This window comes from Schistocerca piceifrons, chromosome 1 (assembly GCF_021461385.2).
Source record: "Schistocerca piceifrons isolate TAMUIC-IGC-003096 chromosome 1, iqSchPice1.1, whole genome shotgun sequence".
In the NCBI taxonomy this organism is placed as follows: Eukaryota; Metazoa; Arthropoda; class Insecta; order Orthoptera; family Acrididae; genus Schistocerca; species Schistocerca piceifrons.
This window is the reverse complement of record NC_060138.1, coordinates 637791607-637810690: the sequence shown is the minus strand read 5'-3', so window position 1 is coordinate 637810690 and position 19084 is coordinate 637791607. Positions and strand designations below refer to the sequence as shown.

Sequence of the window (19084 nt, the reverse complement as noted above, 5' to 3'; positions counted from 1 at the left end):
TATCACCAAATCTGTGCGAAAGCACTGCACTGATTCTGTATGAAGAAGTGTCGACTTGCAACACAACTGGTTTGTCAAGATCAAAGTGAACCGAGCATCGATCACTGAGAAATGCATCTTTAAGTTTTCGAAAAGTGTCTTGGCACTCATCTGTCAAACAAAGGGCACATTCTTGTGACGCAAGCGATGCAATGGAGCTGCAATTTGTGCAGCACTCAGTATGAACCGAATATAGTAGTTCATTTTCCTTAAGACTGACTGCAATTCTGTGACACTGTGAGGAACTGGCAGGTCTCACGTGGCTAAAAAAATGTGTGAAGAGGATGTACACCTTGACTGTTTGACGTGACCAAGATACTGCAACTCAGGTTTAAAAAAATCCCACTTGTCCGGTCTATACTTTAGTCCTGCATCAGATAACATATGAAACAAAGCATGCAAATCTGTAGTGTCTTCTTCAGGTGTATGATCTGATAAGACAATTTCGTCTAAATAGTTTGAACAGTTTAGAATTAAGGTACCAGCAAAATACAGAAGCCCATGACAAAAGAAAACAGTGACAGCTAGGCCCTAGGTGCAAAGTGTGAACATGCCATGTTGGTGTTGGTTCACCTTCTCGTCCCAAATATTACATCTCCGTGCTTGTTGTCAAAAATGTGGTGTCTAGAAAACCTTCGTGCTCGGTTTGCTAGACAAACACTCAAACAAATCTTATCAATGAGTTTTATTACAAAATGAAAAGATGGAATACTTAACTTTGCAATTACAGAGATGTCGCAAGCAAAGGGCAACATATGAAATAATCAATCTTCTTCAGTATAAGCAATTCCAGGTCTGAGCTACATAGTGTGTACAAGTGAAGTAATGAGTGTTGATGCTTCTATCCACATCGCTAGTCCTGAAGCTACTACTCAGCTGGGCGTCGCCAGTCGGTCACGGCACTTATGTCCTCTTCTCATAGGGGTCGCTGCTGTCATATTGTCGTGGAGAGGGGTTGGTCAGCATGAGATTGGCTGACGTCTTCTCACAGCCACCTCTGCTTTATCATTCCCCGACTGGCGTGCTGGCACTTGACTTTACGCCGTAATGGAAAGACCCTCAGCATACTAAGCAAGGAAGTTTTTGTCACTGCAGATATGCTGTCACCAGGTGGTCAGGCTTTATGGGAGGGATTTTTTGGTGCGAAAGGGATGACAGCTGTCAAAATGCAGGTACTAGTTTGAGGAGGACCACCAGAGAGGTGTTGATGTTGTGAAGGAATGACGATAGGGTGTCTCGGCCCTGAGTCCAGATCATGAAGATGTCCTCAATGAATGTGAGCCAGACTAGGGAATTTGTGTTTTGGGGGGCAAAAGATGTCCCATCTTGGTGGCCCATAAAAAGGTTAGCGTAGGAGGGTGCCATGTGGGTGCGCATGGCTGTGCCATGGATTTGTTTATGCCTTTCCTTCAAATGAGAAGTAGTTGTGGATTAGAATAAAGTTAGTAAAGTATACAAGAATGAGGTAGTAGGTTTGTAGTCTGAAGGACTTTGGGAAATGTAGAATTCAGTAGTGTTAAGATCATGGGCATGAGGAAGGTTGTGTATATTGAGGTGACATGCTGGGTTGAGGAGGATTTCGTGAAGTAGATGGCAGAGAACGTGTTTGGGGTGTGAAAGAATGGAGATAGGGTGTCTTGGCCCTGAGTCCAGGTCAAGAAGATATCGTCAATGAACCCAATTACTAAGTTCACTTATTGGCTGTATAAACCTTCGCCTCATGTTAAAGAAATTAACATTATGTTTCTCGTAATAGGACATAGCTTTCTGCCACCTGATGGAGTTTTCATGCAGATTAAAAACAAAGGTGTTATAAGTGCTTGTTGATCCAGCAAAATACAATGAAACTATTCAGATGTGAAACAAATACTAACAAAGAGATAGAGGGGCTGGCCAGTACTTACCTCAGCTCAGTACAGCCGATAGTTACACAAAACAGAACAGAAAATTTACATTCCTAGCTTTCGGAACTTTGTTCCTTCATCAGGGAGGAGAGATGAGAAAAAAGGGAAGAAGGGAAAGTGGATTTAGTTACAACCCAGGTTATGAAGCAACAGGGAAAGGTAAACAGGGAGGGTAGCAAGGATGGAGGCATGGTTGTCAGAGGGAAGGCAAAGATATTCTACTGTTAAGTACTGTGCCAGCTTCAAACCAAAGAGGATGCATACAGAAGTAAAGTGGTATATAGTATTAAGATAAACACAACTATGTAGGATGAAAAGATGCGTGAATGGCTAAAGAGGAGAGGGGAAAAAGGACAAGACTGAAGAGTAAATGGGAGTGAGGTTGGTTAACGTAGGTTCAGTCCAGGGGGATGGCGGGATGAAAGGATGTGTTGGAGTGCAAGTTCCCATCTCCCCAGTTCCGAGGGACTGGTGTTGGGTGGGAGAAGCCAAATGGCACGTACGTTGTAGCCACCCTAATCCTATACCACATTATTTACATTCATTCCGGAAACATGCATTCAATCTAGCTAAACTGCAATCCCACATACTTTTCCTCTGGTCCTGCTTAACCTTTGGAATTATGCCTAAAGGACTTACCTTAAAAGTTCCCATCTCTGGGTGCAATCCCTCCTTCCACCAGTCTCTCCTGGACTTCCAGAACTTTCAGTCCTTAGCCCCTACCCAACTTGTCCTGAATCTCTACACTACTTCATGTAACCACCACTCCCAACAGCTCCTATCTCTCTTCAAAGTCCTCCACCTCTCAAACCCCTGCTTGGAGAACACACTCAGGAACATCATCCTAGAAGCCAGCTGTAAACTTGAGTTCCATGCCACACACCACCTGAAAAAACTATCCACAGTGCTAGTGCAACACCTAAGAAGGGGTCCCTCTCCCTATCCCTCACAAACACCAACCACAGCAGCACCTTCATCAAACCCCCCTCATAGCCAACAAACCTAGCCTAGCCACCCTACTCAATCTCCCAATCCCAGCACATACCCCACACAGACCAAATCTCAACTATAACCACAGTCAAATGCCACATATCACCAGCCAGAATTCAGTTCTAAACCTCTCATCCAGATCCCTCTCTCCTCCAGAGACATCTGTTCTATCAAAAGGCTTAACCTTTAGCCCCACGCCTAAATTCAACCACACTGCTCTGGTTAAAGATCTCCTCTCATTCACCCGGAACCTCAACTGGAAATATCTCTTCACCACCCAAACACAGCCCCCAAATACTAAACCCAGTGTTGAACCCTGTCTAGAATAGTTCCAACCACCTTCCCAAAGGGATCCTCCTCCCCTCCCCCAAAACCATCCCTTTGACATTTCAGGAATTCCTCACATCCAGTGTTGCCTCCCAGTCCTTCTTGAAAAACATCCCAACAACCCACAACATCACCCCAGCTGAATCCCGTGCCATCAAGAAGCTGAAAACAGACCGCTCTATTGTCATCCTCTCGGCGGATAAAGGCTCCACAACTATGGTACTTGACCATGTGGAATATGTGGCAGAAGGACTGCATCAACTCTGACACCTCAACTTACAAAGCTGTTACCCAGGATCCCATTCCCTCCATCCAGACTGAGCTGCAGAAAATACTAAAAATCCAAGGTCCCTCACAAGGCCTCACAACGGCTTCCGTAGACCTACTCACCCCACCTGAGCGACGTACCCCTACCTTCTACCTATTACCCAAAATCCACAAAGAGAACCATCCTGTCCGCCCAATTGTAGCAGGCTTTAAAGCCCCAATAGAACGTATCTCAGCTCTGGTAGACCAACACCTCCAACCTATCACCTGCAAACTCCCATCCTACATCAAAGACACAAAGCACTTCCTAGAATGCCTCAAATCCATTCCCACTCCCCTCCCACCTGAAACGTTTCTTGTCACCATAGATGCTACATCCCTTTACACAAACATCCCACATACCCATGGTCTCTCTGCCCTTGAACACTACCTCTCCCAACGCCCACCCGAAGATCTTCCAAAAACCTCGTTCCTTATCACACTTACCAACTTCATCCTCACCCATAATTACTTCACTTTTGAAGGTCAGACCTACAAACAAATCAGGGGAACAGCCATGGGAACCAGGACGGCTCCGTCCTATGCCAACCTCTTCATGGGCCGCATGGAGGAGGCTTTCTTGAAGACCCAACAGCTGCTTCCCCTGGCCTGGTATAGGTTTATAGATGACATCTTTGTGGTCTGGACTCATGGTGAAGACACACTCCTTAATTTCCTCCATAACCTCAACTCCTTTACGAATCTGAATTTCACCTGGTCCTTCTCCAAAACCAAGCCACCTTCCTGGATGTTTACCATCCTGTTGAAGCTCACATCCACACCTCTGTCCACATCAAACCCACAAACAAACAACAGTACCTTCACTTTGATAGCTGCCATCCATTCCACATCAAACACTCCCTTCCCTACAGCGTAGGTATTCATGGCAAACGTTTCTGCTCCAGTGACGAATCCCTCAATTACACCAATAACCTGACCAGTGCTTTCCTCTCCCGCAACTATCCTGCAGGCCTTGTCCACAAACAGATCTCCCGAGCAATACATTCCTCCCTGTCCAACAACAATGTTTCTACCCCCAGACCACATAGAAGCATCCCCCTTGTCACCCAGTATTATCCTGGCCTCGAATACATCAACAAATTACTCCGCCAAGGATATGACTTTCTCAAGTCAAGCCCTGAAATGAGATCATCCCTTGACAATATTCTCCCCACACCACACAGAGTTGCCTTTTGTCGCCCCCCTAACCTCCATAACATCCTTGTCAAATCCTACAATATTCCCAGACCACCTTCTCTACCCAGCAGTTCCTACCCCTGTAACCGACCCCGCTGCAAAACTTGCCCCATGCATCTCCCCACAACCACCTACTCCAGCCCTGCTACTGGTAAAACATACACAATTCAAGGCAGGGCCACATGTGAAACAACACATGTCATTTATCAGCTGACATGCCTGCACTGCACAGCCTTTTACATCGGTATGATGACAACTAAACTGGCTGAGTGCATGAACGGACACAGACGAACTGTCCGTCTAGGAGATGTTCAATACCCAGTAGCAGAGCATGCCGTCCAGCATAATTCTAGGGACCTAGGAACCTGCTACAATGTACGTGCAATTTTGCTTCTCCCACCCAACACCAGTCCCTCGGAACTGCGGAGATGGGAACTTGCACTTTCATCCCGCCATCCCCCTGGACTGAACCTACGTTAACCAACCTCACTCCCATTTACTCTTCAGTCTTCTCCTTTTTCCCCTCTCCTCTTTAGCCATTCTTTGTTAGTATTTGTTTCACATCTTTATATGAGATTTTCCATTATTCAATGAAACTACTCAGTTTCACACAGCAGTGAAAATATTTGGCAAACTTTGACTGGAGGAGCTTCAGGGAACCCTAATGTGACACTTAGTTTCATGAAATGTTTGCATCAAATCATAGAGAAGATTACGGATAAAGAAAAGTTTAGGAAAAGTCCATGTTCAGGAGAAAGGTTGTATCTCACTAGATCAGAGGAAAGAGTGAAAAGATAGGAAATAATGAAAAAAGGCAAGAGGGTATCATATTTTACCCTTCTGGAAATACCAAGGAGTAACATGATTTGGATACTAAACAGTTGATATTGAAAGGCTGCTGGCTTTTAACTATGAAAAGAAATGAGGAAAGATGAGCAACTTAAAATTTTTCTTTTCAAGTACCTGGAGCTGAAGGTTCTGCATTTGATAAACTTAAGGATGATGAAAGATGTGGGAAAACTGAAAAAGAAATTAACTGGTGTGGAAGCAGGTGCTTATGAATTGTGCAATTCTTGATTAATTGTGTATGAAAATCACATAGTGATGTTGAGATTTAGGCATACTTGCACATCATTCTTCTTAATTTGACTTATTTAGTTATATTTTTTCAGTCTGTTGTTCTTAAAAAGTTTATTACATTTATGTCACAATAATCTGCTAATAAAACATTATATTACAGATGTCTGCTTGTGTCTGTGTATGTGTGGATGGATATGTGTGTGTGCGAGTGTATACCTTCCCTTTTTCCCCCTAAGGTAAGTCTTTCCGCTCCCGGGATTGGAATGACTCCTTACCCTCTCCCTTAAAACCCACATCCTTTCGTCTTTCCCTCTCCTTCCCTCTTTCCTGATGAGGCAACAGTTTGTTGCGAAAGCTTGAATTTTGTGTGTATGTTTGTGTTTGTTTGTGTGTCTGTCGACCTACCAGCACTTTCATTTGGTAAGTCACATCATCTTTGTTTTTAGATATATTTTTCCTACGTGGAATGTTTCTTTCTATTATATATATATAGTTAGTAGAAATCGCACTTTCCATCGGAACTGAATAGCAGCAGTCAAATTCTACATGGTTTGTATGAAAAGTCACTCCCTCCAAATGAAAAATAACCTTTTAGCTTCTAAAACACATGATAATATGATAACCTGCCATAGGAAGGATCCCACAGTCACTTAATCAGAATTTAAAAAATCAGGTAACTACACAGTTTGAATTTTTTTTGCTGTAGTTTCTTGCTCATGCTGTAACACAGAGTGAGAGTTTCACATCAGATCCCTTCATTTGTGCTTGCAACATTTAGAAAACAAGGTCTCTCCTATTTTCAGTGCTATGGTACATTCATATAATATGAAATATTTTGATTGACTCTTTCCAGGATTTGCTGATGCTTGTAAGAGAAGAGCTGTTGTCTCAACAGAGAGGGCCATATGAACGGTATGATCAAACACTGCCTCCATATGAGGCATATAGAGTGGATCAGGAACTCTTTCGCCTGCTTTTTGTTGGCCTTTCACCGTGGGGCAAAGGACCAGAAGCTCTCATGGGCAGGATTTTCAAGGTTTGCACTCTAATGATGTTTAAGTGTTTTTGTGTACAGTGGTAATTTATTTAGAGCCTGTATAGAAGATCCCTTACAGTGAAAGTGGTCTTGGCCCAGCTGCCTAATGTGCATATTGTGACCACTTATAAGACGTGATTTTTGTTTACACTTTGAAAGAAAACCTCACAGACTTTTGCACCTCATTCTTGAAAGCTCACAACATTACTACCAGATGTTGGAGATCTTGTTTTGGCATACAGAGTGTAGCCTACCTCGATCTGTTCTCCTTCTGCAGTGATGTTTTTGCAAGTCCTTTGGAACAACTGATAGTTTTGTAATGTCAAGAAAACTACATTTTGCCGTGGTGGTGGTGGTGGGAAAGGGTGGCAGGAGATTAGTAGCAGAAGGGACATAAGTAAGTTGTCTCCATCATTCACTGTGCATAATGCTCCTAAGGCAAAGAAGGGAGGTTGTGGAAGATTGTTGTCAGTTTCTCAGTTGTTATTAATAATTATGGACCTGAAAATGTAGCATCTACTTTTGGTGAAGTTCCCATCTATTTTTGATGAAATTCACATGTAATTTTTTTTTGTTTGTAAATGATTGGACATACAAATTTAAAAGGTTGTCATTCTGTGTGTGCCAAGACAAATCCTTAGGGCTTTGAAATTGACAATTAAAAAAAGTGGTGTTGCAAAACTTTTTGATTGAAATATTTGCTTTTGCAAAAACTTCAACAGTCTTTCTTCTTTTGACTTTCTTTTAAGCCTTCAACAAACACTTGTTTCCATTGAGAAGCAGCAGCATTTTCCCACTAGCAAGCTTAGTGCTTCTCCGAGTGAAGGTGTTTTATGACATTATTTTTCTTTTATCACCCAATTTGATAATTACAAAATCTGCATAATATTAATTTCAACCTATACTTGACAACACCACAGATAGAACCGACAAGACACTTAGTGAAGAAATAGAACCAAAAACACTTCTATTCGCAAGTCAGGGGAAGAGTTTCAGTGCAACTGAAATATGTTCACAGGTTTTGTTTTCCAGTAGCTGTGGTGCAGCTTGTGAACATTATAAAATGGCAGTCAGCTGCAAGTGCAAACAAGCCAGAATTATGACTGACTGCTGGAGCAGAGAGGAGCCATGTGGAGAATTGAGGCCCACCTCCCTTTCACAGTGCAGCAGGCTACCTACACCCATGTTCTGGGTTTCTGCAAAAGCAGAACTGACATGGTCATCGGAATCGCCAAACCCTTCTGGCATTGTGAGGGTTGTAATGAAACTCTGTTATGGATCAGTATTAGTCTCTTCACTCATGTCAAAATAAGAAAAAAAAGGAGCAATGTACAACACAAAGCATTCGGGAACAAGTTTCGTGCAATTGTTTGAGGTGGTTAGCAGTGTAGTAAACAATATAGTTCAGGCCCTGTCTCTAATGGTATTCAATGCAACTACTGTTCAAAACCTCCACACTATAGCAACTTTTTAACTTAAACTGATATACTGTTGCATTTGTAAACTTCTAATTTTGCAAACACATTCTTACATGTTTATCTTTCAAAGTGGGTTTCAACAGATGATGTGCAATATCAGTGACCAAAAATTAGTTTCATTTTAAAAATTTATACATATATAAAGTAAAGCTATTTCAAAATATCAGCAATAAAATAGCTCATCTGGATAAAATTTGGTATTACTGGATAAAATTTGGTATTATGTAGTGTCTGGTAGGTAATCCCAACTTTTCAGATTTTGAGGCAGAATTCACATTTATTGCAAAATGTGAATTGCATCATCAGAAATTGCATTTTATTGTGAAATAGTAAAAGTTGGTTGATTAGCTAAACAACTGCTGCTTACTGTTTTATTTGTGGAGACATACGAATTTCCTTCTTGGACATTTGGTTCACTTTGCACTTCCTTCTCCTCTCCTTTTACCGCATTTCCTCTCTACTACATTAATCCTTCTCCTTTATTTTTCTTTCCCTCTTAATCTCTGCTCCCTTCTATTCTCCACTCCCACATTTGCTACCTCCCCCCTCTTCTCACTGCTTTCTTTGTTACTTACCCCTTCTTCTCACTCTGTTTTTTACCCCCTCTCAGCATTCCTTACAAACTGATTTTTCTCCTTCCTTCCATCATATTACTTCCTTCCACCTCTCACAGAAAGTGATGAATGGGAAGTTTTGCCAATTTCAGTCTGAGTGATCTCTTCACAATATAGTTACTCCTGCAAAAAGATCAGTCACTGAAAGGAAGTCTCCAAAATGGGTGCTCAGTGGAAAAAAACCTGACTGAGGAAGGTGGTGCACTGTTTAGGACACTGGACTCACATTCAGGATGATGGCGATTCAAACTAGCATCTGGCCATCGTGATTTAGGTTTTCCATGATTTCTCTAAATCGCTTGAGGCAAATGCTGGGGTTGGTTCCCTTGATAGGGCATGGCTGACTTCCTTCCCTAATCTGATGGGACCAATGACCTCGCTGTTTGGTTCCCTCCCCAAATCAACCAATGAACCAAAAAAAAATTGGATGCCATACAGCTAGTTGCCTGACTTTGAAGAGTGAGTGAGTGTTCAGGAATGGACAGATCTCATCACATCCATGAATCACCACACTGCAAATGTATCCATTTCACAGTCCATTGAAAAATTTAAGAGACAATCCATCCTGGATTGCTGTTATAAATTAAGAGGCTCTGCAAAGGGTTAAATCCAAACCTAGCTATGTATCCGAGTCAAAATGAGCCATGGCAGTAATTCTAAATTCTATTACTCATTATACTTTGGCCACAAGTGTACGCAGGTATAATAGGATGAGCAAGGTTAAAGCAACCAGTGCCGTAGTAGCCATACAGTGAAATATAGTTATCCTTACATCACAGCACAGAAGACGGGTAGAATATTTTTTGCAGATTACATCTACTCTCAACCAGGATGCACTGTCCAACATCAGTGGGAAATTATGGTGAAGAAAACATTTTTATACCATTATATTTGTTCTCATTTTAATTGCCATTATTTGATTCTTCCGTATCTTGATTAGGAAATTCAGCCTACCACTTACAGTGAATGGAGGGGTCTACCCTTTGTCTCCTGTTGTGATTGTTGCGACTCCCCTGACTCACAATATTGTACTGTTATTTTAAAGATGTTTTACATTTGCTTTTCTTCTTACTTGGATTTTATGAATCAGGTGAGACAACTACAGAAAGAATTAGTTGTTCAATTTTCTTCTTGAGAAATCCTTTCTTATTTATTATCTTGTGAGGAAGGGACTGATGGCATTCAAGTGAACAAATATTCTTGTGAGCTTTTTAAGCCCACTAGTCCCTCCATCCCCCAAGCATTTCCAACTGAATTAATCAGTGAGATTAGTTACTTTTATGGTATAGAAGCTTACCTGCCCCTAAATATTCACTGATATTAATTTGAAGTCAGTGCTTCTCCATGGTACACTAAACAGGTCAGGAGACAGGAGGGGGGAATTTGACATTCTGAAGTAATGCAAAATCTCCAAGGTTTACAGAAGCTCAAAACTTTGTGCGGACTTTAAAGAAAATACTTCTAATATTCTCAACAATAAAACAGTCTCAAAATCTGGCAGACAATCTATAGATGTGTACTGGTCATATGGAAAGTATATCAGCAGCATGACGCAATTGATATCATCACTGCACAATAGCAATGAAGATGTTACCAATGACACTGACAGTAAAGTGGAGTTGCTAATCATAGTTTTTCAAAATTCCTTCACAAAATAAAATGCAGTAAATATCCTAGAATTCTAATCAAGAACAGCTGCTGACATGAATAATTTATAAATAGATATCCAAAATGTAGTGAAGCAAGGTACGTCACTAAGTAAAGGTCAGTCGTTCAATCCAGACTCTATACCTATAAGGTTTCTTTTGGAGTATGCTGAGCAAACAGCTCTATTTTTCATTTTTAGCAGTCACTTCCAGCCACTTGCAAGACAAAAGATCCATACTTAAAGACTGGAAATTACACAGATCATACCAGTACACAAGAAAGGAAGTAGTAGTAATAGTTCGCTGAATTATAGACACAGATCAGTGACATCATTTTGCAGTAATGCTGTGTTCCAAAAGTATGAATTATCTCAAAGAAAATGATTTGTTGACACATAGCCAACACAGATTCAGAAAATATCATTTTTGTGGCATGCAACTGACTCTTTATTCATATGAATAATGAGTACTATTGACAGGGATTGATACTGAATATACATTTCAGAAGGCTTTTGACATCTTTCCTCACAAGTGACTTCTGATAAAATAGAATGCCTATGCATTATTATCTCAAAAAGGAATGGTCCAATCCGACGTGACAAAACTTAGGCTGAAATTTTTCACATGGAAAGAATACGTTAAAATAAATGCAATGTTGTAATTTTAGTTGCTAAGACACAGTGTGAGTATTGAAAAAAATGTTAAAGTTAGTCATTTTTGTTGCACTTAGAACTGCTTATAACAGCGGTTTGCACAACCCTTCCCTCCTAGTACAGAATCGGTGAATAAGCAGACGCAACTGTGACGATAATGTAGTGCCAAATAGCACAAAGTCCAAAGTGCACGCGTGCAAATTTTAAGCATACCAAAAATGCCTTCCTATTGACAGCTAAACTGTTGCAATATCATTGCTACACAACTGACCAGCAGAGGGAAAAAATCAAGGCAGTACATTGTGTTATATTACAGATGACTTCCATTAATTGGGACTTTAATTTTTTGACATACGGTACTTTATAGCAACTTCTGTAGATAGTTCTTAAGATAATTTTTGAATAATGTATGTTTTAGTAACTTCTTTATTTTGTAGCCACCACAAAAATATGAAGTGTATATTGAAAGATGAAATCCAACATTTTCCTTACACTAGGCATACCTGTTAAAAGAAAAATTAATGCACATCATAGTAATTATTAGCATTATTTAGACAGAATTGGGATAAGATAAGATTTGGTTATGGCTGTTCTTTTGCATATTGCACTGTGTACCAGGCATATATGATGAAATTCATAAAACTAGTGATACAAACTGGCAATGCACGGATGACTAAAGTTTGACAATAATATTCTACTGATAAACCTAAAATTACAAGCAGTAATCAGAAATTATATTGTCTGACAATTTTATGAAAAATGCTTCTCACTGCTGAAACATTTCTTTATAGAGAGGCTGAATCACACTATTAGTTCAGGATGGTATCCAGATTTTGTTAACAATATTTTATAACCAACAGTGAATAAACCAACAACTGTATCTTCTCCTCTGATTAATCCCAGAAGCAATCAGTTTCGGCATTCTGTTATGCCACCATCGGGCCATATGAACAACATAGTAACAGCAGTGAAACACCTGCAGGTGCATAAAAGTATGGTAACAAATTCCATATGAATTATATGTTATCATTATACATAGTTACATTAAGGAGCCTATAGCTAAATGAACAACCGGGGATGGTAAAATTCAGTAGTAGTACCACATCACCATAGTAGTATCCATAAGTTCGAAATACATAACTTACTAAAAGAAATAAAATAACTATCGTCCTAAAGTCTGGACCAATAAAAACAGTGACTCACAAAAAGTAACTGTGAGTAACTATTAGGAGACATAGTTATGTAATTCCATGAAAGTTGTCACTAAGAGCAAATAGAACATGCAGCATATAGCAGACAAAGCTTTATGTCAAATGTTGTGTCAAAATGAAGATAATCCTGATGTGATACACGTTCTATATGAGCACAAGAATATACCAGTGTTTTAACACCCAGTCAAGAAAAGACACAAAAACAAAGAATGTGGCTTCTCAGTTCCATCAAAATTTGCTTGTGCATACAATGAAACATTGAAATCAATCAACAGCACTGCCCAACAACGCAAAGTAACAAACAAAACACCAGAAATATCTTGTGAAGTAAAGGGACTGAGGATTAATCTCGATAACTCTTTTATGTAGCTGCAGATGACGATAAACATGTAACAATAATAATGTGTGTAAAGTACACCCATTGTATATGAGAAGATGCAAGTGCCCTGTTATGGAATGGCATCATACATAAATAAAAAGGAACACACACACACACACACACACACACACACACACACACACACACACACACACACATATAGCCAGTCTACTTTCCACAGTAAGAAAAGCGAAACCACATATCCTATTGCCGCACAATCGTGGCTACATTGCTGTGAATGCATAGACATTAAAAACATATATAACAAATGCATCATGGTATATCAACATATGGTTGAGATTACTGAATGGTAAAACACATCTGACACTATGGCATCAGGCTGTAACCAATACACATACTACAAGTAACATGAAAATGTAAACGCCAGTTTACATCACTGCATAAAAATGAATGTAAATAAGATCAATAGTCCATTTTAATATATGTGGAACATGCGCATAATGCTGTGGGGTGATGTGGTACTAATTTTCAATTTTACTACGCCATTTTGCTACACTTAGTCATAGGCTCCTAAATGTAATTGCTTATAATAATAATGTTATATATGAAGATGGTATTTGTTCTTTCAGATTTGTCTGTAAGAACATATACCATTGGTGATCTTGTGGCTCTCGAAGAATGAAATTACAATGAAATCCAGACCTTTAGCTGCTTACAGGTGTTGAAAAATATCAACGGGGACAGTTGAAAATGTGTGCCTCGACCGTGACTTGATCCCGGGATCTCTTGCTTACATGGCAGATGCTCTGTCTGTCTGAGCCATCGAGGACATAGATGATAGTGCGACTGCAGGGACTTGTCTCTTGCAAGCTCCCAGTGAGACACACATTCCCAACTTACTTTCCACACACTACATTTGTAGTGCTCCTGTTCACCATACTCACTGCTCGTGGCAGTCAGTCTACTGATTTCTGTAGGAGTTTGGGCAATGTGAGTACTTCCTCTCTGAAGATCATTGGCTGGTAAGCCTTATCTATATGAAGATAGTATCTTTTCTTTTGGACATGCCTCTGGAGTACAGCAGAGATGCAAATATAGCTGTTTGTTTATTTACTACTGGGTGTATCCATATTGGCTGTTGCCCTGTTGTTCCTCATAGTAAGAAAGGATGAAGTGAAAGTTAGTGCTTTTATTGTTCTCTTAAAGACAGAGGTATCATTATGTCCAGACCAAGAGTCCAACAAAAGCAATGAATTATTTTTTGCAACTGGGAAGAAAACATTTAGGATGCAATGCTGGAAATTATTCTTTCCCTTTTTTTCAGCTTTTGTTGCATCGATAAAAAGATATTTGCAACTAAACAGCGCTTTTTTAAATTTTTTATCCTAATTTGCTTTGAAGAATCAAATATAGATATAAAAATATTGTGACAAGGAAAGTTGCTACCTATCATATAGCAGAGATGCTGAGAGCCTCAGTTGCCCAAGACTGCAGTTTTGTGTGTGTGTGTGTGTGTGTGTGTGTGTGTGTGTGTGTGTGTGTGTGTGTGCGCGTGCGTGCGTGCGTGCGTGCATGCACGCTTACTGGCCGAAAGCTATATTTGTGACAGTGTTTTTGTTGTGCCTCCCTGCAACTCAGTCTCTGCGCTATATGGTGAATAGGAATTTTACTTTTCACAATATTGTTACATGCCATCCTGGATATTCCATTGTTTAAATAGAGATATAAAGTTTGCTTGTGCTTCAATCTTGTGCTACAAACTTCACTCAGAATGATTAAGTGCAGTTTGCACTCCTTGCACAAAACCTGACTAGGTTTATACATAACATTTTAGTGCAGAACAAGAATTGTGTACATCTTTCTTCCATTTATACAATTCACAATCAGATTTTACAAAACGGAACTGGGTTTGCATGCCTCTTAATCTTAAGCATTTTCTCCCTCCATCGCTAAATAAAAAAATCCACAGCCTTTTCTTTGTCGCTTAAAGATAATACTGTACATTTTTTTTTTTTTTTTTGGACTGTAAAGGTACTGTATTTTTGTTCTCAGCTTTAATTAGTACAATAGTCATCATTCGAACCACCAACTTAAATTACTTTCTTGTCCTTCCTCTTCTCAAGTATTGCTGTGCGGTACTGGATCATTCCCAGATAGGCTTGGCAGTGGATATGATACTAGAGTGAGGGTTGCAATCATTAAAACAAAGGATTACTTCCTTGCTTTGTGATTTTTTCAGGAAATTTCAATCACAAACATTTTCATCCAAATTCAGAAAGATTTTGTTGACTCCCACATACATAAGGAGAGCTCACATGGAAAGATTTAGGTCTTAATTTTTCCCATATGCTATTCAAGATTGTAGATGTTGAGAAAAAGTCTTAAAGTGTTTCTATGAGGCCCCTGCCAAACAGTTAAGTGGGAATTGCAGAAAAGTCATGTATATGTAAATTTAAGTACAGTAACAACTAGAAAATTATATGTATGCCCCTGATTTTTCATATTTTGAGTGTACAAAGTGATGAGAAATGTTGTAATGTTGTTCCTAATTGGCAGAATTGTCAGAATAATTTCCTGTTTCTTCTAATTCGTCTTCTACAATTTCTAATGATATCTTCATATCATTCATATGAGTGTCAAAGTAATTAACTAACAAATAATACATGTGTAATTCTTGAAGAGAAGTGAGTGAGTTTGATTGCATACATTCATCATATTTCATTTTTGTGAGGTTGAAAACATTAACTGGCGTACTCTTTACTGTGAAACTCGGGAATCTGCACAAAAACAGATGGTACTAACAAAAATATACAAAAGAAACAGAAAATTGACTTTTATCACCACTGTTAACACTTAGTGATTTTGCTAAGGCAACTGCATATTATTATGGATATTAAATGAGTTGCAAATTGAAGTGAGTAGCAACTGTAAACAATTGTCAGAGAAACTATCAATAGAAACTGAAATTCACATTACAAATTACAGTTGCATTGTGCCATGTCATCTGTTTATTTATGCACTGACAACCAAAGTCAGTTGCCAGCTGTGTGGGACGCGCACTGTCTGCTACAGCTACAGTAGGGGTGTACAGCTGTCTGGTGAGCTATGGATTTGGTCGTTTTCAACATAATTTTAAAATACTTGCAGTGTGTCAGCTCTAGGGAGGGGGGGGGGTTAACAGTTATTCTCTCTAGCAAGGAAGAAAAGTATTCCTGTTGTAACATTGTTTGTAAAAAAAAATAAAAAATAAAAAAAAGTTTTTTCCCAAAAATTGTTCACCAGATATTACTATGCTCAGGTATTTGTACACAAGGGTATTTGGGGAGTGGCAGAGTGGGTGGGAGGTATATGGGAGCTTATGAGGAGACAGAGATGTTATGTTTCATAGTCCAGCACTCATCTGATAAACAGGTACAGTATCAAGAACAACAATATCAAGAAGCTAAAGACTATGTAGAAAAAGTGAAGTGCACACTGATTGAAAAACACTGTATGCTTTATCTTCCTTCTGTTTTGGGAAAACAGATCAGTTTGAATATAAGAGACTAGGTATGACTTGAGATATGACCTGCAAGATGCCTAGTTTTATCTCTCTTTTGAATTACTTTTATTCTCTCCTAGTTTAAACATTTTTATGCATATATTTACAGTAATCTCTAGATTATAGTGACTTTATCATGGTTTAATGGTATTTGTAGTATGTGGTTTGTTTATTGTTTATGCTAAGTTTCTCATCCATAAATTAAAACAAATTTCTCTGTTTTTAGTAGATATTTGTTATTTCATTTGTTACTTGATTTTATTTTGCAGCTGCTGGACCACAATAATGATGGACTGTTGAACTTTCGTGAACTGGTGGTTGCATTGGGCCTCACTTGCACTGCTGACCTCACCCAGCGCCTAAAGCTACTCTATATGGTCCACTTACCCCCAGTCCTCAATATAGAGGACATTGAGAGTCCCACAAACTCTGGTAAGTTTTGGATTAATGAACAGCTCATACCTGTCTCATGAACAAAGTTTAATCTACAAATCCATAACTGAAACATTTAAAATGGAAAAAAAAATATGGTTTCCCCAACGTATTGCTTATGAAATAAGCTTTTCTTACATTCAATTTGAGGTATTTACTTTTTCATTTACGTGAATTGTACCTGTATTTGTAACACAGTTTCGCAATATTTCTGAACGACCTACTTAGTTATTTAGAGTATGCAGTTCTTATTCATTCAGTCATTTTTAATTCATGATAGAGTTTCCTGTTATGCCTTCAACTCAGTTGAAATTGCTCACCTAGAGCCAGTACAGTCTTGTATGGTATATCACTTCTACTGGAAGGATGTCTTTTCTTATACTCTTTATAAGGTAAAAATTTGTAATTATGACAATTTACTCATATACCTATCATATTCTGGAACTGAACATTGAAATAAAGATTGTGTTGTGATAAATTTTAATTGCATGGCAGTCCATGACAAATAGTCATTGCAAATCTATGCTGTGTGTGATGTTACTAGCTTTGTGTACTCCAAGGCTAATGAAAAATTAAGTTTTCATCTACAGATACTCTTAACAACTGCAGATGATGATTACATTTAGGATGGAATCTGCAATAATCTGATTAAAATTACTCATTAGTTCACACCACACATATTGGAGCTGGTTTCCCCCAACCAGAGCACTCAGCGCCGTGCCCCAAACTATTCGCAGTTGTGAAACTGCCACAACAGTTAGTCAGTTCACTTCCAGCTCCATGTCCACCTTTCTTTTTCGATGTATTCTAAATTCTGGGTCTGATTGACTTCTTTCATATTTCATCACACCCTTCTCTCCCCACCCCTCACTATTCTCCCTCTCTCTCTCTCTCTCTCTCTCTCTCTCTCTCTCTCTCTCTCTCTCTCACACACACACACACACACATATACAAAAATGAGGCTAACAAGACACATATGTTTCATACACAGCAAGGTATGGTCCAGTGTCACATATAGAGTTACTATAATCACAAAGATTGGCTTACATTAGAAAGCTTTATGTGATGCCAAATTTTAAAAGGCTGCAATTCATAGCAGCACCTGGGTCACCGGAATCGTAAATACAACAACCTAACTCAATATAGTCACATAGTGGTGTGGTTAGCACAATAACCCGATGTGTAGAAGGTCATAAGTTTGAATCTCTTCAAATGATGGATCAGATTTTTTTAAATTTCTAAATCTGATCAAAAGACTTTGTTTATTATTTTCATTCAGTTCATTGGTTTAAATGAGTTTTTTATTCATAATACTTTGCTGCATCACACTTTTTCATCATATTGACTTCGTTATTTGCTCTTTTTTTTTTCTTCCTATCATTCTGTTTTTCTTTGGAATCTGCCTATGTCATCTATAATCAGCACCCAAGTGCCAATGACGACTGCTCATCGGTTGTTGATGCAGCAGCTCGTGTAGCCCATGTGAGGATAGTTTCAGGTAATCAGTGATGGTGAGAAATTATGGTTTGTCGTAGGTTTGCTCATAGATGTTAGATGTAATTACCATGAACAGAGCGATTGTGCTTTTAGTTCTGCTGAGATAGTTGACTGCCGTTTTCTTGGATACAGCAATCATCATGAGGTTGTGGTTAGCGTAGAACATAAGTTTGAATTTAGGGCTACAAGACACATTGACTGCCACAGTTCGGTCACTTAAAACCAGCTGTTGACAGAGCATAACGCATTTCTGGCGTACCTCATAGTGGCCATTTCCAACATTGCTCCACGTTACACAGCAACAGTATTTGTGAAGTGATCCCGCAGTGTTTCTATGTCCCCCATAACCAAGCCCTAGTTGGCAGCTGATGTGGCAACACTGCAGCAGCAAGTGACGGACATTATCTGTCAACTAACTTTAATCAGAATATAGATAGATAGTTGGATTTCTGTTATGTGACTATGTCATCTGTAACAGAATTTTATGAGTATCAGTTATCAATTTAATATGCATATGTCACTGCTGCCTGTGCAAACCTATTGTACACACATTATCTGGCCAAGCCCAGGAATCTTCAGATACTACCACCAGTATGTCATCGACATATGGAACCAGCTTTCCTACTTCATTTCTCCATCTGGTTGCAAGTGAGAGGTTCTAGTGGCAAGTTCCAGAAAACTGGACTGTAAGTTGATTCTTGAGGACAGTGTTTGGTAATCGCCTTAGCTACCTCATTGTTACCTGCCTTCCATTCAGCTGTATGATTCCTGTAGTAGTCAAGAAGATTATTGT

The 19084-nt window shown here is 39.2% G+C and overlaps 1 protein-coding gene across 2 annotated transcripts in view; it reads left to right on the top strand.

Moving 5' to 3' along the window:
• The window catches only part of LOC124805065 (TBC1 domain family member 9), a 170275-nt gene that overhangs the window by 111629 nt on the left and 39562 nt on the right, over positions 1 to 19084 (top strand). For both annotated transcript variants that reach the window (XM_047265501.1, XM_047265493.1), the window contains exons 17-18: positions 6697 to 6879; positions 16632 to 16794. In XM_047265501.1, coding sequence (XP_047121457.1) covers positions 6697 to 6879; positions 16632 to 16794 — 346 coding nt within the window. The remainder of the gene's footprint in view (positions 1 to 6696; positions 6880 to 16631; positions 16795 to 19084) is intronic.